Source organism: Anticarsia gemmatalis, chromosome 22 (assembly GCF_050436995.1).
Source record: "Anticarsia gemmatalis isolate Benzon Research Colony breed Stoneville strain chromosome 22, ilAntGemm2 primary, whole genome shotgun sequence".
NCBI classification, from domain to species: Eukaryota; Metazoa; Arthropoda; class Insecta; order Lepidoptera; family Erebidae; genus Anticarsia; species Anticarsia gemmatalis.
Window position 1 is genome coordinate 9,701,180 of NC_134766.1, and position 23,404 is coordinate 9,724,583.

The 23,404-nt window shown below is 35.0% G+C and overlaps 1 protein-coding gene across 6 annotated transcripts in view; it reads right to left on the reverse strand.

Moving 5' to 3' along the window:
- Positions 1-23,404, reverse strand: part of LOC142982569 (inactive dipeptidyl peptidase 10) — a 533,383-nt gene that overhangs the window by 116,561 nt on the left and 393,418 nt on the right. For 2 of the 6 annotated variants that reach the window (XM_076129123.1, XM_076129124.1), the window contains exon 2: positions 10,704-11,284. The exons of 3 other annotated variants lie outside the window; for them this stretch is intronic. In XM_076129123.1, the coding sequence (XP_075985238.1) occupies positions 10,704-10,973 (270 nt within the window). In that variant the 5' untranslated portion in view covers positions 10,974-11,284. The remainder of the gene's footprint in view (positions 1-10,703; positions 11,285-23,404) is intronic. One more of the 6 variants, XM_076129126.1, reaches the window with a different exon arrangement.

Consider the following 23,404-nt stretch of genomic DNA (forward strand, 5'->3'; position numbering starts at 1 on the left):
AGTATAGTACAAATTTTCTTGAAGATCGAAGGATAATTTGATTAGGGTGGAAGTACGTCGATAGGTCGGTAACCCTTCCATTTTCCGACAAATTCGTTTATATCCTTCCTAATCTCGTTATCGCTATTATATTATCTTGGATAAAGGTCTTTGAAGCAGTACGATGTCAAGTGCCTTTTAGGACTTGAACATACCGTACAAGTATAGCTAGGATAAAACAAACTTTTATTTTCTTTTAAAAAAGACAACTCCCGCACTAAGAATTGCTTTTGTGTCGCGGGGACCTTTACAAGCATACAAACAACGGACACAAAGTACAACCAGACCCGAAACAACTATTTGTGGATCACACAAATAACTTTCCCGTGTGGGAATCGAACCCACGACCTCCCGACGCAATGGTAGTAGCGTGGCCACCACCTAAACCACTGCGCCACGGAGGCTGTTAAAAACTGTCTTAATATCTTAAATATACAGCTTTAATGTAACTTATGTAATAAATGCCTACATGTAATATTATTTATTGCTTTTGAATAGCGTAGTATTAGCATTCAGTAAGTGTAATAAATAATATAAATATGTCGCCAAAGGAAATAAAATCTCTCACTGAAAATGAATGTTTTCATACAGGCTCTAAGCAAGGATTCAAAGGGATACAAATCATTACACATTGTAAACAAAATATTATTCTCCTTTTAGATAACCACTAGTTTTAGTCTGCAATTCTGCCCGCACGAAATTATTTCTTGTAACACATAATAATCTATGTTTTCTTTTAGATTTCGTACTAAAATCTATCTAACTATAGACAAACGAATAGCTATCAGTAAACGGTTAATGAAAAAGTGATCAGCTTGTTTTTGATTAGCTTATTTTAAAAAAGAGCCGTGAGTTTCTTGCCGTTTCTTCTCACGAGCAACAGCTTTTCCGAAACGGTGGTAGATTTAAAATACTATGACCATTTCAAATACTTGTTTATAGTTAATGAAATAAAACATATTTGACTTTGAATATAAAATTTTTGGTGTCGAATTCTCGTTACTTGATAATAAAATATTGATCAGAATCAATCTAGTACTTTTTTGTCAAAAGGCAACAATTACCATTCTGTATTTTGTTTAATAAGTTAACTAAACATACGTATTTATTATATTATTATCCAGTGAACCAAATATTTTCGTAAGTCTCTATCATACAATATAGCAAGCTAAGACTTGCTATTGAAAATGTTTGACCTCAAATAGGCTAGGAGCCGACGGCCGGAAACTGGTCGTTTTCAATAGCTCGTTCAGATTGGCGGGTTGCACGTAATAAGGCTTTCCTGCGATATAGTCTAAGAGCTTCAACTTTATAGTTATATGTCGATATTTGAACTCAAGGTTTTAAGATTATTATGCGAAGACATTTTATATTTTTCTATTAAATGAAAAACACAGTGATTGTTGGCTGGGTTAGTACATAGATGGGACACCGTGTAGGGCGCGATAAATGGCAATTCTTTACCACCTTTTAAAAGCAAAAACTCAGGTTCATATTTAAACTACCGCGACTAAAAATTTTTATAGTTTTAACTTTTATGATGCTCCTTTAATTACTCGACGTTTCGGCCAATACTCCTTTCGTATACGGTGATACGTATCCAAAAATGTAAGTCTCTTGTGAGTCTGATTCTTAGAGTACCGTACCCAAAGAGTAAAAATCTATCAGTCTATCTGTCTGTCAGTCCGTCTGTCTGTCTGTTTGTTTGTAGCCTGACTATATCTCATGAACCATTATAATAAAAGAGTTAAAATTTTCACAGAAGATGTACATATATACTTCTGTTTTTTTTTAACCCATTACTGACTCACTGCAGGGCAAGGGTCTCCTCCTAAACGAGGGGGAGAATTAGGCCTTACTGCTATAATAAAAAATCTTTTTTTACTTATGGAACCTTTAACGAGATGCTAAAAAAACAGTCAACTTCCACCAAACTCACAGCAAGAATTGACTTACAAAACCCTTTGTTTCGTATATAACAGTTAGAAAGAGACATACATATAGCAAAACTTTCGCCTCACTCGTTAAGTTCGAAGGTTGAACATCGTGAGAGCGTCCAGGTGGCGATTATAAATTGAATGCAAGTAATCGTCTGGGAACTGACGGTACAACGCCATCTGTCGGCGACGAGGTTAAACGTGTCAAGTGAAAGACTTTGGGACAAGTTTTATGATCTTAATGAATATTTATATTTTTTAGTTTGTAATTAGTAGAATACTAAATTAATGCTTTATTTTATTAGAGAACAGAGGTGTGAATTATAATGATCATGGTTGTATTATTTAGAACTTAAATTCTTTCTTTCTGGGGTCATACAACAATAGAGGTTAAAATAAAATATGTAAGATATAAATGTTAAGAACATACCCAAAAGAATATTACATGAATTTGCAGACCTGTCACGTCAGTCAAACTATGACAGCATTTGAATTCCATTCAATATTAAAGTAGCGTTCATATTCTAAAATTTTTTTTATAAACTTAAGTTATTATTTGGCGTGCGTGTTTTTATTGAAATAATTCAAAAATTATATTAGTCCGATAACTTAGGAGAGACTATAGCAACATTTGTATGCACGATATATTATTATTTAGACTATACATCGTTCTGTGTATGTATTTACAAAATAAATTAGCGGTATCAATTAGGACAGATACCAATTCAGATACCCAAATGCCCACGATGAATTTCTTCTACATCCATTTTCACATTTTTTCGTTCAAAGTTCCATAGCTACATAAATCTCTATACACTTACAGGAGAATACAGCTGAGCAATACATGCGTACATTGTTGTACATTTTATCACATAAGTTGTCAACTGAGATACGTGGTAATCCCACTGGTGACAGACAGCGAAGTTGTAGTAATAAGGTCCTCCAAAAATCAACCACTAACTGGAGTTGACCTTATTCAAAAGAACAAGTAACTATACATTTTTTGTACATTCATATACATATATATATCAGCTTAGCCTTTCTTCCAAGCTATGTTGGAGTCGGCTTCCAGTCTCACCGGATGCAGCTGAATATCAGTATTTTACATGGAGCGACTGCTTACCTGACCTCCGCAACCCAGTTACCTGGGATAAAACGATACCCTTCGGTAAGACATTTTTTGTACATTCATTTCTCAACAATTCTTATCGGTTCAAACTTCTATAGCTACATAAATCTCTATACACTTAAAGGGAAATACAGCTCAGCAATACATGCGTACATTGTTGTACATTTTATCCGGGATTAGATTACCATGCCACTCCCTATTGTAGGCCTGCCATGGCGGAGTGGAGCAGCAATTGCTTTACTTCATAGCTAGGGAGGTTGTGTTAACAAATTATACGGATTTTTATTCGAGTTGTTTGGAAGTTTTACGATTTTTTTTCTCGTGTTACACTCTCACAGGTAAACCGCTGAATCAATTTTGATGTAGTTTTAAGTGATAGTTTGACGCAGGTTCGATATAAAGCCATTTTTGTTGCAAAAATCTACACCTAAATCTTTTTTATTATATTCATATTAGATGTGACTAGAACCGCGCGGGTTTATTAAATTGAAGAAAAAGTAAAGGTACCTACTTTATTTTTTCTTCAATTTAATAAATTAATCGATTCATAAATTTAGCGTTAAAACATAAAAGACAAAGCTACAGATAATAATTATATCAAAGCCAAACCTTCGTGTTGCTTTAAAAAAACTTTGACATTATTTTCTTTCTCTCATTTATGAAAAGAAAAGCCAGAAAACTTACTGAAAAAACGTGTATTATTTCACAAAACATGACATTATCACAACCCATAATCATGTAACAGAATCTCCAGACAAAACAAATCATAAACACAGCTGCAACCTTCAAAATGTGATATTTTCACAGCTGGTAACACTGCGAGACAGGCACGGGGTTGCCAGTGTTGCCACACATTATGATTTATGACGTCACGGCTACACTTCGACACTTTCGTAGGGAGATAGTTAAGAATGTTTACACGAAGGATTCATGTAAAAAAATGTTTTTTTATTTCTATTGTTAAGGATTTTTTTGCACATGAGAAGTTAAACTATTGAAATTTTTTTAAAGAAACTTCCCGCACTTAGAATTGTTACATGTGGGAATTGAACCCACGACCTTCCGATGCAATGGTAGTGGCTTGTTGATCTTAACCACTGCACTACGGAGGCCTTCAAATTACAGCTGTCTTATACTTGAACATAACGCAAAGTTATACTCACTAACTACTACATAGAATAAAAAATCTGTTTATTTATAAGTCACTTTTATATTAAGAGATTAATTAATCAAGAGTCTCATTTTAGAAAGGTCGCAACACTGAAGGATTCCCACGCAAAGTCTATTAATTACTTTTCTGTCTGTTTTCTAGACTGAAATTGAGACGACAATCTCTCTCTAAACTGTGAAACCTTTTGACATAATATTATTATTGATTTTCGTGAAATGTAAACCAATTCACTCAAAGAAGGTGTGAACTAATAAAAAAGAAATACCTACTCTTTCATAAAATTTTGTCCGCTCTGCAACACCAGTTCCACATTATCCGAAGTAAAATATAAAAATAATTTATACCAACCAATCCAAGTTAATCTTTCTCAATAAAAAATAATGAAGTGTTCATAAAATAAAGCCTTTAAAGAAAGGAATAAAAGCCTTTGTGAGAGTCCGGGATACGGGTGTGCCTTGAGGGAGTTTCACTGTCACGGACAAACACTGGGAATAAAAGTGGTAGCTATCTTATTACTGTTCTGTATATGTACTAATATTATAAATGCAAAAGCCTGTCTGTATGTCTGTGACGATTTTATACCTAAACCCCTGAATCAATTTCGTTGAAATGTTGAACCTAGTATATGCTACTTTTACTTCAAAAATCTGTTCCCGGGTACTTTTTGTACGAGTGGAGCAATACGTGTTAGCTGGTTGAGATTAAAAAGAATGCCTACACTACACTAATGGTACCAAATAGTTTACAGTCCTTAGGACGCAACTGGTAATAATATGAGCAAAATATGTGCTGGATGTAACATAAATAATATATAATACGTTTAAGGAACGGTAGAATGCTATAATTGTTACTTCTTCGTCAGCCACACTCCTTGCCTACACCTGTTCTTCTTTTTTAATCATCTTATTCTGCGTTACGTGGTGTCAGCACACAATAATCTTTTTTAAAAACATGCTATGGAAGAAATTCGTCTGATGTCTTAACAACCGGCCGCCTGTCTTACTTTAGCCCTCCTTGGGATCGTTAAACTGGAAAGTGGAAAGAATTTAGGCAGTGGTTATATGCAGGTTAATGGTATAGGCATCTGGGATGTAGGGGATGGCCATACTGTGGGACACTGCAGCTATGGAAAAGGAGTTTTCCTTGCCTATATATCGTATTTTTATTTCGTCGCAGTAACTTTTCTGACACACAAAGTCAAACGACGCGTACTCTAAACTGAAACATAAGACGTAGGAAGCTGACGTTTTTATAATTTTGTTAGTGAACCACAAGTTTGAAGGCAGGAGTTTGAAAGTTTCCGGCACAAGCGAGGACACCACGCTTCCAGAGAGTTACTTGCGAATAGGTTTATATAACGCCTCAGTTTGGAGAAATTAAATGTGACGTGAAATTATAAATTATTTTGAAGAAAGTCGCAGTTGTAATGTGTTTAATAAATAACAGGTGACACAGTGACAATGATGAAACAAATCTTAATATTAGAGACCCAAATTGTTAGGATTCTTTTGAAAAAGTGCCTTTTTATTCTCTTCCTATCTTCTCTAGGATATAACAGTCTATGATGCCGCTAAATTTTATTTAAGTCGGTCCAGAAATTTTGCCGTGAAACCGAAACACATTCTATATTTATTAATATATTTTAAGATATTTTATTGATTAATTCTGTTGAACGTCTTGTGAACTCTCAGTAGCTTATTTAATAAACAATATTTACATAGTAAAACAACTTACTAGAAAGCCTTGTATGCAAGCTACGTTAGTGAAAGTATACGAAATTCAAAATTTAGAGCATCAGAGACCCGTTGTTGGATGCAGCTACTTTTTACAAATAAATAGAAGTATAATTTAATTTAGAATTTAAATTAATTGTACATAACAGTGCCTTTTGCTAAGTTGTCAGACTATAGTTCTTAATTAAGTTTTCCACCATACCGTTATTAAGATGCCTCTCACCAAAATCTCTAATTATAATTGCAAATCAGTCGTTATAAGTCGACAACTCATTTGCGACTTACCGCGCAACTTTGATGACGTCACACGCAACTTTAATTGTTACCGCTCCCTTGAGACCAAGTTACTTAGAATACTTAGTTACTATGTACTTCTAATTTCTTAGTTACATTATTAGTCCCTAGGCACGTATAAATCTATAGAAATGTTTTAAAACGTTTTTTTGGTACAATATTAGAATAGTCTTTTGTTCAAATACCTATGTTATAAGTTTTTTGTGTCCATTTATAAAATTATATATATATACTTAAGAACTAATGTAAGTACCTATTTAATGACTTCAGATAAAAAAATATTTTTTTAGAGGAATCTACGAAGCGATGGCACTGAACCCAGGACTATCATAATATTATTGTAAATGAGAAGGTAAATTTAGTTCGCAATGTGTCATTAACGCTTTCACGGCTATTGGTGTACCATTAGAGGCTAAATTTTGCAGTCCAATAGCTTTTATCCCAGGAAAATTAACACACAATAAATATTAGCGCAAGCAAAACATTAAATATTTAAAAAAAATCTTATCCATCTATATCCAAACCTAAGACACCATCACTTAACTCAAAGTCAATCTCTAAACAAAATTAAATTCGTTAACCCGTCTCAAATCACACGTCAACTAAATTTAAATTCACTACGACAAGAAAATCCGAGGGTAATGAAATAAACCCGGGTTTAAACCCGTCTCGTAAAAGGTTTTAAGTTAATCAGTTAAGATGTCCATTACTTTATTAGGGTTTTGAAACGCGAGATAGTTTTATTTCGGATGAATATTTAGTTAAAGTAAATGCACAAGATCGTCTTAGTGATTTAATTTTAAAGATGTTACTTGAAATTAAATAGCTGTTTATTTGAAAAGATGCTAGTTATCTATCATCTTAGTAAAAAAAATATTAAGAGTATTTTTTTAAGAGTAGTAGATAAAATAAGCTTACAATATAAGGGTCTCCTCCTGAAATTATTGAGGGGTCAAGTCATGGGCCACCTTGGCCAAATAAGGAAGGGGATGCTCAGACCATGACCTTTAAGCTTTTATCTGTCTTTATTTTTTTATGTGTGTCATATTGACGACCTCCGTGGCGCAGTGGTTAAGGTGACCGCCACGCAACTACCATTGCTTCAGGAAGTCATGGGTTCGATTCCGACACCAAATAGTTGTTATGGGTCTGGTTGTACTTTGTGTCCCTTGTTTGTATGTTTCTAAAAGCCTCGCAATACAAGAGCAAGTGGGGGACTTGTCTTTAAAAAAAACGAGTTCTTATATTTTTTTACGTACAGTCACGTACATAGCTGTCCACTACAGCGGTAGCCTGAAATCGGATAGTCTGATTGATAGGTAAAGCCCTTACTACTTACTATAACCCTTCAGATAAGGTCTATAGTACTAGTCGCATGCCAACCAGGAATCAGAACCTACAGTCGTAAATAAACAGACTCTTATCTTAAGGACGACCTTCACAAGGTCACTGCGAGGTCAATGATCGGGCTTTATTTACAGTCTTGTCAATAAAACACTTTCACATTAGTGAGAGTGATTCTTGACAAGAATTGTAGACACTAATTCCGTGACTGATGTTTTGGTTTTGATATATAAATCTGGAAAACAGTTTCACGATACATAATAAAGTATCGAATAAGGTATCAGATTGATAAATTAATGTCGGTTAATGTATAAACAGATTTTACAATATTCTACTTGATAAGCAATCATACACTTGTCTGCAGGTGATAAAATCGGGCATTGAAGTAATTACTTGTAGTCATTAGAAGTGCTGTTTTGACCAGACACAGCGTGGCATTCGCTTATCACATTTTTTTCTCCATAAATCTGCCGATAGTCATTAGCTATTTTCAAATGTCAATTGTGTACACAGTAAAATGTATTATTTGCCTTAAATTTGAAAGTAAATAAATATTTCTGTTACTTATCTGTTAAAGTTATATCTGATGCTGAAAATATTTCAGGAGTATTTGATTGAAAGATAGCGTACATCTACATTAATCTAGATGGTGGCAATCGCGGGAAATTAAAATTGATATAATGCGGACGAGGCTGCAAATGGGAAGATATTACCTATATAATTGTTATATAGGTAATTTTTGCCTATCTGCATATTTTTTTTTGTTAAAAAGACAACTCCTCCCCTAATTATTGCACTTTTGTCGCGGGGACTTTTACAAATATACAAACAACGGACACAAAGTACAACCAGACCCGAAACAATTATTTGTTTGTGGATCGCATAAATAAAAGTTCCATGTGGGAATCGAACCTACGATCCGGTGCAATGGTAGCGGCATTGCGACATAAACCACTACGCCACGGAGCCAGTCCAACCTGTACCAAAATATGATACCACAAAGAGTTCGATTCCCGAGTCAAGCAAAGGACCCATACATATTACGTGAGATTAAAATTGTAGATGATGAACGTCAGGTTTATTTTAAACAAGTCTGCCTTGATGTTAAACCAGCTTAAATAGAGCCTTTTTGGAACTCTGGCCGTATATCCATACTAATATAATAAAGCTGAAGAGTTTGTTTGATTGTTTGTTTGTTTGAACGCGCTAATCTCAGGAACTACTGACTTTCAGTGTTAGATAGCCCATTTATCGAGGAAGGCTATAGGCTATATATCATCACGCTACGACCAATATGAGCAGAGTAACAGTGAAAAATGTTACAAAAACGGGGAAAATTATGATTCTCTTATGTGACGCAAGCGAAGTTGTACGGGTCAGCTATTTAAAATACAAGTCGTTGTCACTTTAATTCCACCATCTTTTCCGATTCGTCTATAAACACAGTCGACTCGTGTTAAAAATGTACATATTAACATAGGTCTCGCCTTCACTTGAATAATATGTACGAAACGAATAAAAAATACATTTGTTTTAGCAGTTTTAAAGGATTTTCAGATAGTGGAGTGAAATTGTAATAAGTTTTGAAGCTGGGTAGAAAGATTTTCTTTTACAAAATGTGTTTAAAATTAGAGTGATCTTTCTATTTTGTTGTTAAACATTTCATAACATTTATTACTGTTATGTAATTCATTAACAATGCATTGTCTTCCATACAATAAACGTGTTTTTTTTTCATTTTTTGATGCAGAACCCTGCGTGCTTGAGTCCAACTCGCACTTGGCCGGTTTTTTCAATTACCTATCAGCAGCGAATTCATCTACTTTGTTCGATTTTCGATGGTTTTCTCGTATTTTTCCTCACGTTTATGCCTGTATTAATATAAAATAACGTAGCGTTTATCACTGAAAATCTTCATCATTACAAGATCATTTCCCAAACTACCTTTCAAGAAAAAGCTTCCATTACAAGATTAATGCCCCACAGCGCAAAATTCTCAAAAAACCACCGTATTCCTTAAAAATAAATCACTTTGAAAGTTGCCTAACGTTCTAAACTCGGCAAATTATCGAGTGCTCTCAAATTTCACACAAAGTCAGCGTCCCGGGGGCTCATATCGGAAAAAGTCCTTGATTTACGATCGAAACTCCGCGCCGTATTGAACTAGAATCTGATAGCTGGGCAAGTTAAGATGACATTAAACTCTTAATGAAGGGTAAGTAGGGATTAAGTAATTCTTTCAGTTGGTTAGTTCTTGAATATACTGGACATCTTTAACATTTCAGTTATCTGCACTGAGAATGTTTAATATGAGCTTTGTTTAAATCTTTAGTTACTGGTATAAATATTTTTGAGCTCTAAAAAAACCGTTATTCTTTGAAGTCGACTAAGTGTCCTGTTGGCTGGAAACCAGTGAAAGAAAATTATAACCGTAAAATTCGTGATAATAAATTCTACAGCGCCATTGTATTGTACAGTTTATATAATTATTTTATCTGAATAAATAAATAGTAAGCAGTAATAGTAAGTTAAATATAGTGTAGTTTTACAAAAGTAAGCACCGATAAACTAGCTTACTGTGAATATAAATGGCTAAATTAGAAGAAAAATAATTGTTTTATACGTCATTAAACTTTAATCTTATAAAAGTGAACGGCAACAAATCTATGTAAACAAAAATATATCACTGAAATGTACGCGCATTACATACGAACAAATAAACTAAATTTTATGTATATATTATCCAATTTTATTTATAATATACATATATAGCATATTTGTAACTGTCAAGGCAAGGTTAGTATGGGATCTATAATATACATATATCCAATCCGGATTGGAATCAATAGGATGAAATGACACTGTACCCGCCAGTAGTCGAGCCAGTCCTTAATATTTTAATCTTTAAATTAAAATTCAACTCAAGATTTAATAAGAATCAAAATCAATTTCAATTCAAATCACCAAACAAATAATCATTTAATTCTCGATCCAGTAATAACCCATTTATTTTGAATCAGGGCCTTCCTTACCTCATTTAAATATTGAAAGCTTACCTCGGCGTTGATCGCTGGCGGCATAACAATTTTCTTCTGAGGGGGCGAACGTAACACCACATTTTCGTCCCGAATTATAATCTGTGGTTCCATTGCAAGAAGCTTTTTCTTGCATTCTTGCATCTGCAAGCATTCTTTCTCCTTTCTTGATAGCACTGATTCTGATGACGCATGTTTTGAAGAACATACTGATGTGTTTTTGCTTGATAGTTTTAGACTGTCAATTGATGCTGTCATTTTTGCACTTTCTTTACCGTTTGAAGATGCCATCTTGGTTTTAGATGATTTGTTTTTGTTGTTAATTTTGTTGTTAGTTTTACTGTTTTTTAGATACTTTATTTGGTTTTAGTCACTTTTGTTAATTCTTGTTGCTTTAAAAGTAAATTGGTTTGTTTTTTGCACTTAAATATTTATTTGTCACATCACTGTCTCAGAATTCTTCAAGCTTGAAACATGTCTATTTTAAGAACTCTAATTCACATTTCTCCGAAAATTATTTCGGGTTTTCTCTTAGTCTTTGTAAGCTTTAATGAAAAGCAAAGTAGCCTAAAACCTAACCTTGGTTTCTATTAAGAAATAACCTGAAAAAATACGTTTTCAGCATTAATTCCGCAGCTTTACCTAACAAGACATTACGCCGACCCTTGTCCGGTGGTACGATTATTTTTATATTTTGGGGCCAGTTTGGGACCAACTTTTGGGACGAACTCTGCGGTTATTTTCGCTAGGTTAAAGGATGTTGGGTTAACGAGACGTAATAGCACGAACGACGGTAGATAATGACACGGTTCAAATATAATATACAGAAATAAAGATGTTAAAAATGTGTTCATAACAAATTACGTTTGATTATGTATGTGTGTGTTAAATTACTGTGCCAACACTGTTTGTGTGTGTGTGTCAATGTTAAAAGATCAATAAAGAAACAAACTGAATAATTTTTTCTCACACAAAAAAATAGATTTTTGAATATATCAACTGAACTGTATTTACATTTTGTAAGAGTAGTATCTATATGACTAATACATAGTTATAAAAATTGTGTTAGATGTCAGAGTAGAGTAAAAAAAAATAAGATTTTTCTAGAAAGGGGCATTACACTTTGATCGAGCGTAGTATCGTGGGTCAACTAGTCATTTGCTATTCTCTTTAACGATTGATTTGGACCTTTGTAGGTGCATACACGTGTTTTGTATAAAACTTTACAGCCTCAGTGACGTCACTGGTGTAGTAATCAGTATAGTTAGAGTTCGTCCCACGGGCCGAGTTTGTTTACAAATTGCTTTGTCATGCTAAGTGTGGGACGAAACCAGTTACTGTTTATGTGTGGCAATCATTTGTAATAATGCGTGGTATGACGTCATAGTTTAAATCAAGCCTTGTTTCAATATACATAGGTAGTAAGTACGAAAAACACATATAAATAGGATAGGTAGAGAACAAAGGACGCTACTTGCTATTCGATACAAACTTTACTGATACTTATTCCCTAAAAATGAAATCTATACTAATCTATACTTCTATACTAATATTATAAGAGGTCAACTGCCTCTGTGGCGCGGTCGGTAGTATATGCGACTGCGGTGCGAAGGTCTCAGGTTCGAATCCTGAGTCGGGCCAAAAAGTCTTTTCTGAGATTATCTGTTAAGAATTTCTTAGAGATTGCCCGGAGTTAGGAAGTTGAGGTCGAAGACCTCCGTGCCTCGGAGAGCACGTAAAGCCGTCGGTCCTACGCCTGACCTCTCACTGGTCGTGTCGGTTATCCGTCCCACCAAACTATGAGAGTGATGGAATAGAGAGTGTACCTGTGTATTGTGCACACACTTGGACACTATAAACAAAGTCCTGCACAGATGGCCAGTTTCAATGAAACTGACCGCCGTAGCCGTATATCGGCTAGGAGGTCAACTGCCTCTGTGGCGCGGTCGGTAGTATATACGACTGCGGTGCGAGATGTCTCGGGTTCGAATCCCGGGTCGGGCCAAAAAGTCTTTTCTGGGATTTTCTGTTAAGAATTTCTTAGAGATTGCCCGGAGTTAGGAAGTTGAGGTCGAAGACCTCCGTGCCTCGGAGAGCACGTAAAGCCGTTGGTCCTGCGCCTGACTTCTCACTGGTCGTGTCGGTTATCCGTCCCACCAAACTATATGAGAGTGATGGAATAGAGAGTGTACCTGTGTATTGTGCACACACTTGGACACTATAAACAAAGTCCTGCACAGATGGCCAGTTTCAATGAAACTGACCGCCGTAGCCGTATATCGGCTAGGAGGACATTATCTATACTAATATTATAAAGCTGAAGAGTTTGTTTGTTTGTTTGAACGCGCTAATCTCAGGAACTACTGGTCAGATTTGAAAAATTCTTTCACTGTTAGATAGCCCATTTATGGAGGAAGGCTATAGGCTATATATCATCACGCTGCAACCAATGGGAGCAGAGTACCAGTAAAAAATGTTACAAAAACGGGGAAAATTATGACCCATTCTCTTTTATGTGACGCAAGCGAAGTTGCGCGGGTCAGCTAGTGTTATATATTTTTCAATTTATTCCCTTTCATATTAATCACATTATTTCTATGAATGTGAATAAAGCAAGGAAAGATTGTAAAGATCGTATCGAGTGGCGTTCTTTGGTTTCCACCTACCCTTATGGGAAAAAGGCGTGATTTTACGTTTCTTTCCTTACGGTTTGATCAGAAAGTTTTTAAAAACATACAAATAATAGACACGGAACCCAAATAGACCGGAGCATACATTTATTTCAAACGAGAATCGAATTGACACTTGAACTTAGTGACAACCTTAACCAGTACTCACCAGTCGCTTTCACGATATAAAAAAAAAACACTTAAGTCTAAAATAATTCGTCTACTTTACAAGTCCCTTAAGTACATTTAAATTGGGTGAAATTGAGTGATTGAGTGAATGAATAGCATAAATAACTGGAGAGCTTTGAAAAGGGACTAAAGGTCCACTTATAACAAGAACAGCTTAAGTAGGTAAGGACGAAGTGGAATTTGTTACATTTTGGATTTGATGAAATCGGCTACTGCTTTAGAGATACATTTTATTATTATTTAAAGTAGTCTAACATTTGGTGAAAATATTACCAAAAAAATTGGGTAACACATTTCTTGAACAAAAGGTCTCCGGCCCGCACTTAGCCAGCGTGGCGGACTCAAGGCCTAACTTCTTCCTCGTTTAGGAGGAGGCCCAGCAGTCACAATTAAAAAAAGAAACAAATTCATCACCCCTTTGCCGAATGCTACGAAATTGTATCGATTGTGAAAAAATTAAAATCCTCAAGTACGTGCGATTTCGTCCACGAGAAAAGATTTAAATGGTGTCTTAAGCCAAATCATAAACTACCTATGTGGATGAGTAACATAACAAACACACATCCATACAAACTTGCCTGTTTATTATAATATAAAATATACAGGATTTCATAGCTAATTCTCTTTACACGTCTCATCAATCATATTCACAATATTGACGCAATTACTACTGATTTTAAATCCTATATCTAACAGCACATTTTCAAACCGCTCTTAACGCGATCACTCAACGGGAGCTGTTGATTCAATTAATGATCGTTAACACACACACATACGCGCGCACACACACACACACACACGCGAGCACATACAACATTTATGTGCAAGTAAACGTATTTATGTGTGTGCAAAATTGAAGGTGTGTGAGTATTAGGATGTCTGCACACTCTTAGATAAAAATGTTTATGGCATAAATAGATGATTAAACTGTTACATTAGAGTACAAAATGTACCGATTTTTATAAAGAAAATCACAGTTACCAAAAGATGTTAGATAGCAAGCCATATTTTCAACGAGATCGACTGTAAACTGGCATGATATTTTGTTAATTTTTGAGTACCACAAACGTACGTTTAACAGCAAGCAAAAGATTCAGCATAATTATTCTATTTTCCTTTAGATCTGTTTAATGCTTTGCCAAAATTATTTGATTTGGTAAGAAATCACCTGACCGCCCAAAACTACGCTTAGTGTGAAAAGGCTCTATATACGTTTGCAAGTATGTATTTATGAATATGTGAGCTTGTGTATGTGTGCATTTGTGTGTGTGTGTGTGTGTACCGCAATTCACTTTTGAATTGTTTACAAAACAATACATCATAATCAATGTTATTTTTAATGTTTATACATCGGGAGTGTATTTAGTGTGCTTATTTGTATTAAAACATGTGGCTTGTGTTATATTAGATGTTAATATATGAAGCTTGTTATGTGAAGGGCAAGGTTGTAGTGAATCACTACAACAGAATGTTAAGCAGAGATTATATTAGGTCGGGGAAAAAATATTTTCGCAGTATAGTATGTACGAGTATGAACTTGTAATAAAATCTCTTTGGCTTCAAGAATCACAAATGAGTACACGGTTCATTAGGTTTTTTTCAGTGAGCTCGTGAGGTACCCAAATAGCGAGCTTTTTTGTGTCGAGAAAAGATTTTATTACAAGTTCATACATACTTTAATGCGAAGAGACTTTTCCCCGACCTAATATTCTACAATCTTAAAAGGCTTAAACACACACACTTTTTTAATGTCACTAAAATTGCCTCTGTCTCGGCGGTAGTGTATACTACCTATCGATGTATGTATGTATGTATGTATGTCGATGTATGTATGTATGTATGTATGTATGTATGTCGATTGTTGATCACGAGATCTGGGGTTCGATCCTCGGGTTTTGTATTTTTTTTGGGATGTTCTCAATAGTAGTTCGAAGTTTGGTAACGTGCCCCGTATATGGCAATAAGGTCGTCCCCTACTACATGTGACTAACTTTGTAAATGGTGAAACGCTGGTGCGTGACATATGACATACACCAGTATGTCATACTTCTACCTACTTTTCAGGTTCTTAAAGGCAAAATGCCACAAATAAATTAAGAATATAACTACAGTTGGTTTTCCATCGTCTGTTATGTAATTTTAATACTTTTGACATTCTGACGGATTTGAATGGAAATAATCCGTCAAACAAAACGGAAAAATTATTGAACAAAGTTTATTGAAAGCGGAAAACTGGCGTTGAGATTAAAATGTTGACTGACTGTCTGATTTATTAGACTTTACCAAATTCCCCATCGAGAATTATACCATAATCAACCAAGGAATTTATAACCTCGAGCATCGGGAATTTTTACAAAAATATTTGAATACAAAAGAATACTCCTTCATATTTCTTTAAGAATATATTGTTGTCAACGGTGGTTTTTATACATTAATACGGACTCCAGTAAAGTTCAAAAACTGTTTAAACGTGTAAATAAATCTACATGATAATTCATTATAATATATTATTTTATAATAATGGTATTATTAAAAAATAATTATCATTTGCTCTACCGGTGAAGGAATATATTGTGATGAAACCTTGCCTAAATATTAATCAACTCATTTCTTAAAGGCATGCAACAAAAAATCCCCTGTCCCGCAATTGGCCAGCGTAGTGCACTCAAGGCCTTACTATTCCCTCGTTTGGAATCAGACCCTTGCCCAGCAGTGAGACAGTGTCAGGTTAAAAAATAATAATAAACCTATAGATTTGGTAGTACATAAATGACAATATTCATAAACTTCATTTTATTCCCCACAAATACAGTAAAAAATAGCAACAATTTGAAAACCAGTGATAAATGAATGACAAAAGAGTCAATATATCGTGCACGTAACAGTATGACGTCACAGGCCAGTACCACGCTCACACACAAATATTGCCGCAGTTAAAAAATGAACCACAAGTCCACTTTTTACATGACACGGTACGGGAACGACACGTAAAAGGAACCGTAATTTTTATTTTGTACTTGTACATTTGTACAACTGTGCAGTGATAGCCGAGTGGTATAAGTTGGCACCTCCCACGCAAGTGGTCGACGCCTCGAACCCTAGATCAGTGACTTTTCGAAGTTATGTGTGTATTAGAAATAATTATTATAACTTGCTCTAACGGTGAAAGAAAACATTGTGATGTAGTCTTGCATGCCTAATGTTTAATATTGCATTTTGACGCCATGCAAAGTCCCCAACCCGCAGAATCCACCCGACTCGAGGCCTAACCACTTCCTTATTCCGGGAAGAGACCCTTGCCCAGCAATGGGACATTTAAAGTTTAAATTTATCTATTACTAGCTGACCCGCGCAACTTCGCTTGCGTCAAATAAGAGAAAATGGATCATAATTTTCCCCGTTTTCGTAACATTTTTCGTTGCTTCTCCGCTCCTAATGGCCGTAGCGTGATGATATATAGCCTATAGCCTTCCTTGATAAATGGGCTATCTAACACTGAAAGATTTTTTTCAAATCAGAATAGGAGTTCCTGAGATTAGCGCGTTCAAACAAACAAACAAACAATCAAACAAACAAACTCTTCAGCTTTATAATATTAGTATAGATTATATTATAACCTAAAAAGATTTAGCAAAAAGTTAAATACAAGCAATAAAGGAGAATGGGCACTCCTGGGCGGTCGGCGGCCATTAATGAAAGTAGTGTCAAATTAAAGTAATGATAACTAGAAACAACTTTTACTAAGAACGTTTCGCTGCAATCCTTTCAGGAAACAATATATTGACATGTAAATATAATGGAATTTAATAGAACAAATACAATTATTTCGTGTCTGTAATGCATTTAATGCTGTGTAATAACGTTACATCTTCTTATAACGATTGCAATGCCATCAAAATGAACAATAATCGTAACTCGTATCTATCTATCATATGGTTCACCTAGTTTCAAAGTTGTTCAAGCCGCCCGAATGTTATCTTAGTTGACAACAACCGGGACCGACTTTTTACGTGCCCTCGGAAGCACGGAGAAGCTCAGTTCAAATACCACAATGCGGTCACCCATCTATAGAATGATCGCGCCAACGGTTGCTTAACCAACAGATCGTTTACCGACCAGTGAGCGCAACTGGCTATGAACGCCTCGTTTTTAAGCTGAGCATTCAAGACAGATAAGTCGTCTCAGTGAATATATTATAGAAGAGCAAGATGTTTACTTGTTACGATATTTATATATTTACATGTTATGATTGTTCGAATATTAATAATGTCTACATTTGTATGCAATAATATAAACAGTACTTTTTATTTAATCTCCAAATATAAGCCAAAAATATGTTTTTATACTATTAAAAGTGCTCAAAAACAAAAATGTATTTTGTTCGTCATATAAGTGCGTCGCGGCAATAAAACTTCTACACGGTAATTGTAGGACTAAACTACATTAAAAAAACAAAAAATCAAGTTTGGCCGCGGATCGCCCAGGCTCCATACTATTTTGCCCATTCTCCTTTAAATAGAACATTTTTGCTCTGGAAGTAAATTATATACCCCTTTGGAAAAATGACGTGTTTTTTGCATGTATGTATATTCGTGTCTAACAGTCTGTCATCGAGATTTTTTCCTACATTTACAATGCACTAAATTTGTCGAGTGAGCAGTAAATGAAATATATAAATGTTAATTAAAATGAGACGAGACTTGTGTGCAATGGGACAGTAAAGAGGTTATCTGATTGATCTTAATTAATTAAGGTTTGTAGGGCACCCGGTGTTTACACGAAACAAAATGTTACAGGTATTTATACCATGTTTACAAGTAGGATAAGACTTGTTGTCATGATTTGTTTGTTTGTATTTGTTAATATTAGTGTCGAAAAATTAAGAATTTTAAATACCAATAAAAATCTTCTAATTATTCATGACTCTATTTTTAGATTTGACGGAAAATTTTAGATTCCTAAAAATCTTTTTGTATAACAAATACGCGATACGAGAACGATAGAATATATACTACTGATCTGAAAAATCGAGAGCAGCTAAAACGAATTCGCATATTTTTTTGGAGAGAAAAATTATAAAGAAAATGCAGAATAATTAAGATTCCGCTGTTAGGCAGTGCAAAGTTCGGCTAGCGTTCAGCAAGTAGTTTTTAATTCCTAGTTCTGAATTGACTGCTCTATAGACAAACTAAATGATAAGTCAATGCATGGTAAAGGTTGTCAAACTTCTCCTCGTTAAGCTATACGTTATAGCCGTATATCGTAAAAGAAAGAACCACATTAGGAATAATAAAAACGTTTGCAACCGTCTCCTAACCGTGGGATATAAACCCGTCAATCCCTCCGCAGATCAAATATCATTCGGGGTTGAAAGAGTAAAAAAATATCTGGTTGTTTTTAGGATTCCGTATGCTAAGGGTTGCTAGCGAATTCTATCGGTCAGTGGCAGAGCGTATGTGTGTTTGGCTGAAAAGAGAGACGTCTTTTTTTAAGAATATTCTTTTTTTTTTCTTTAGAAAAGACCAATAGTAATTGACCCAACCTGGGAGTAGAAGTCGTAACTTTGTGATCATAAGTCAGATATACTACCGACCGCAACACAGGACAGTAAATCGAATTCGATCTGTGTGTCAGTGGCAGTGCTGTGGCTAAAAAGGGAGATCACGTTTTTAAAATCAGCATTTTCTCCTCCAGAAAAGACTAGCACGTTGCCCTACTCGGGAATCGAAGCCAGTACCTAATGTTCAGCAGTCGGATATATGTACTACTGACCGCGCAACAGAGGCAGTAAATTTGTTGCTCACTACATTCATTATACAAGAATACGATGAAAAAGGTAAAAACCATTATAAATTAATAAATTTTATTTCATAGTAAAGGATTAGATAAAGATTTTTACAGTTATAAGTTAATAATGGAGTGCAATACATGTTTATCTAAGGAGAAAAAAAGGATTTTCGTCCACATGAAAAAAACCGCCGCAGTTAGTTTGCTTTTTGTCTTAAAAATGGATAACTTACTTATTTTTACTCTTGGCCAAGTTTTGTTTTAGAAGTACAGAACCTTTCGTGTACGAACCAAACTATACTTGTAAGCTTTTTTTACAATTTCTATTGGAATTTTCACGATGTGTTGCGCTCGAATGATTTGACAGCCAGTATAGTTCACGTATAGAACTAATATTTGTGGTACAAATGGATTGAATGAAATTTGACAGAGCGCCTCTTTGTTTGATGAAATACATTGACTTATTGACTTATGAGTGGAGTTTGAAAGTGTATTAGAGGTGTACATAGTTAGTTGCGGTCACTGGTCGGTACACAATCAGTGGGTTAAGCAACCGTAGTCACGGTCATTCTATAGATGGGTGACCGCATAGTGGTTTTTGAACTGAGCGTCTACGTGCTCGCAGGGCCCGAAAAATTTCGATTCCGGTTGTTGTCAATCAAGATAACAGTCGTTAAGCCACGTCAAAGGCCTTCCGGACGGCTTGAACATCTTTGACACTAGGTTGACCACTAACCATACGATAGAAAGTGTATTGCGACTGTATTTGTAGTTCAAGAAGTAGTTTGTGCGACTGCAGGGTATCAGATCCTGGGTTTGATGCTTGAGTCTAGTGTTCTGTGTTATACATACTGTGACTAGAGAAGTAATGTGTATGGTACTGGTCGCGTCGTTGTCAAAAGTCGTGGTTTTGATTTTCGAGTCGGGTAATTTTGGCTTTTTAATTTTTGTTGGAATATTTTAGTTTGGGATCTATTCCTGAGTTGGGAAAAGTCCTATCGGGATTTTTTTGATAGTAAAGTTTGGTAACGTAGCTAGTATATTATTATGGCAATAAACTTGCCTTACATAGGTCTCTCATTAAGAATATCATAGCAATGGACTTTTACCTTTTACAACGTGGAATTTACATAAAAAACGGCAAATGATACGTGTATTTTATTTACACCTATACTTAGAGCTTCATGTATAAGGATGATAATATAAAACCAATTTTAAAGTACTAAAACTTGTAATAGTAAATAGTTTCAATAATTTACAAAGTTAATTTAATTTAATAGTCCGCTATCAAAAAGTTTCAGTTAAATGTTCTGAACATAAATCCTTTTACTATTACTTTATAGATCTTAGTGAATTAATATCTTGACAAGTCTAGAATATTCTATTACAACTTTTATAATTTAGTTATCTTGAAAGCTAGATAGATTAAGCTACATTTTGTGCAATTTTTTATAGTTTATACTAATATTATAATTGCTCCGTGTTGCAATGGCTTGGGCGCCATGCCGCTACCATTGCGTCGGGAGGTCATGGGTTTGATTTTTTTTTGTTTGTATATTTGTGAAATTCTTCGCGACACAATAGCAGTTCTTAGTGCAGTAGTTGTTTTTAAAAAGAAACTACTAAGTTCTAGCTTATGACTTAGATTTATACATAAGATCACATATAATATTGGCGAGCCTATTGCCATGAACTGGGCAGGTTATCAAACTCCGGGCTATTATTGAGAAACATCCAAAATAAATTAGGAAAGACAAGTATCGCTTTGCCCGACACGGGAATCAAACATGAAACCGCGCTACAGAAGCAATATTAAATCAGTATTCAACAATATTTATAGTATAAATCTTAATGTTATATAAAACCTTATCTCGCCGACACATTTTAATTAAATGAAACATCACCGAGATGATGACAGACTCCCAATTCAATACATTTACATAAATGTTCGGTACATTTAATTGAAATCCTGTCAATGTGACCGAAAATCTGTATTTAAAAATATAATTAGTTGTCAATTCTTGTAACGAATTCTGAAAAGTACCGTAGCGCGTCGAGCATCAAGAGTTTGACATTTAAAATGTATTGTCTTTTTTACTTTTGCTTTCTAAAAAGACAACTCCTGCCCTAAGAATTGCTCTTGTGTCGCGGAGAATTTTACAAACGTACAAACATCGGACAAAAAGTACAACCCGACCCGAAACAATCATTTGTGGATCGCACAAATAATTGTTCCGTGTGGAAATCGAACCCACGACCTCCAGACGCAGTAGTATCGGCGTGGCGACCTAAACCACTGCGCCACGGTGGAAGTCAATTGCTAAAATAGTTCCTACGGTGCTCGGTAGAAGTGCTGATAAACTTTCGTCAAAAATTTCTCTATAGCTACCCGGTTGGCGGTACTCGTAGAAAATCGAGGTATTGAATCATTGTCATATAATTATTTTTGTTATTGAATTTAATTTTAATAAAAATATTTTGTGGCTCCTACATTTTGTTGACAAATAAGATGCTATTCTATGAATCTGAAAGCAAACAAAGTATATTGATATGTTTTCTTACTTAGTTCGTTTTAGTTGCGTACTTAAGGTACCCAAATATCGAGCTTTTTTGTGTAGAGAAAAGATTTTATTGCAAGTTCATACATACTATAATGCGAAAGGACTTTTTCCCCGACCTAATTATATTGATAGATCTTTAGTCTTTCAGTACAATATAATATACTAGCTTTTACCCGCGACTTCATCCGCCACCTGAATTTTACCACGGGAATGCGTCATTTTCCCGAAGTAAATAGTAGCCTATGTCCTTTCTCGGGTATCAAAATATCTCTATACCAAATTTCATACAAATTGGTTTAGTAGTTTAGGCGTGATTGAGTAACAGACAGACTGACATAGTTACTTTCGTATTTATAATATTAGTATATATAAATAGTAAGCGGATTAAGTAAGTCGCTGACGTGTACAGAGCTCGTCGGATGTTGTTATCTGTGCTCAGCACGCCTAGAGCCTAGTGGAATTTGACCTGCTATTGTATACATGGCTCTAGACAGGGTGTTAAGGTGGCTGGGAGCCTATTGTTTGATGTGACTTCGATTCTTGTGTAAAACTGTTAGGTGCTGTGTAATCTGTAAGTGATCGTTTCTGGTTTGGTTGTTAGGTTAGTGGGGCTAGATAGTATGATTGTCATTTTTTTAAGATTGATGTGAGACTGCCTCAGTGGTGCAGTGGTTTTGGTCGCCACGCCGCTACCATGCGTTGAGAGGTCGTGGGCTCGATTCTCACACGGGACTATTTGTGCGATCCATAAATAATTGTTTCAGGTCTGGTTGTGCGCTGTGTCCGTTGTTTGTATGTTTGTAAAAGTCCTTCTGTGTTTTTTAAAGAAAAAGAAAGAAAAAGTTTGAAAAAACAAAGATATTAGGATCTTTAGTATCGTGACTCGTGTCATCGAAATAGTTTACTAATGGTGATTTTTAACAGCATAGTAAATCTTGGCGTAAGGAATGCTTATCTCGGTAAAAATAATAGACGTAGATACCAAACTTGACCGTCTAGATAGTTTTATTGATTTTTACGAGTAGCAATAATATCTACGGAATGACAGGTATTGCCTTGTGAGCAAAAATATCTTAAGATTGGTTATTGGGAATTGCTATAACAGACAAGTATCGTAGCTAAAAATAATTTCACGTAATGATATTTTCACTCGAAAACTAAACAGTTTTGCAAACATACATAAATTCACGCATTCTCCCCGTAGGGGTAGGCAGAATTCAGAGAACGAAAACTAAATCTGAATATTTTTTATTTGAAAAAGAAAATTAGGTATTTTGCTTATCATGTCGGTGTCGAATTGAGACATTCTTTCTTCTTTTTATGTCAGTTAAAAACAAATCTATATTTTTTGCAAAAACTTCAATAACGTTAACACCATATTGTCACCTATTAAATACTAATTGATATGTAAATGAAAACGACACAGTAACCCAATTTCTTAAGGTACCAAATTATTGGATCCTGTTATACCCAACACTGGGTAATACCCCGTAATGGGTAAAACGTGTTCTCAAGC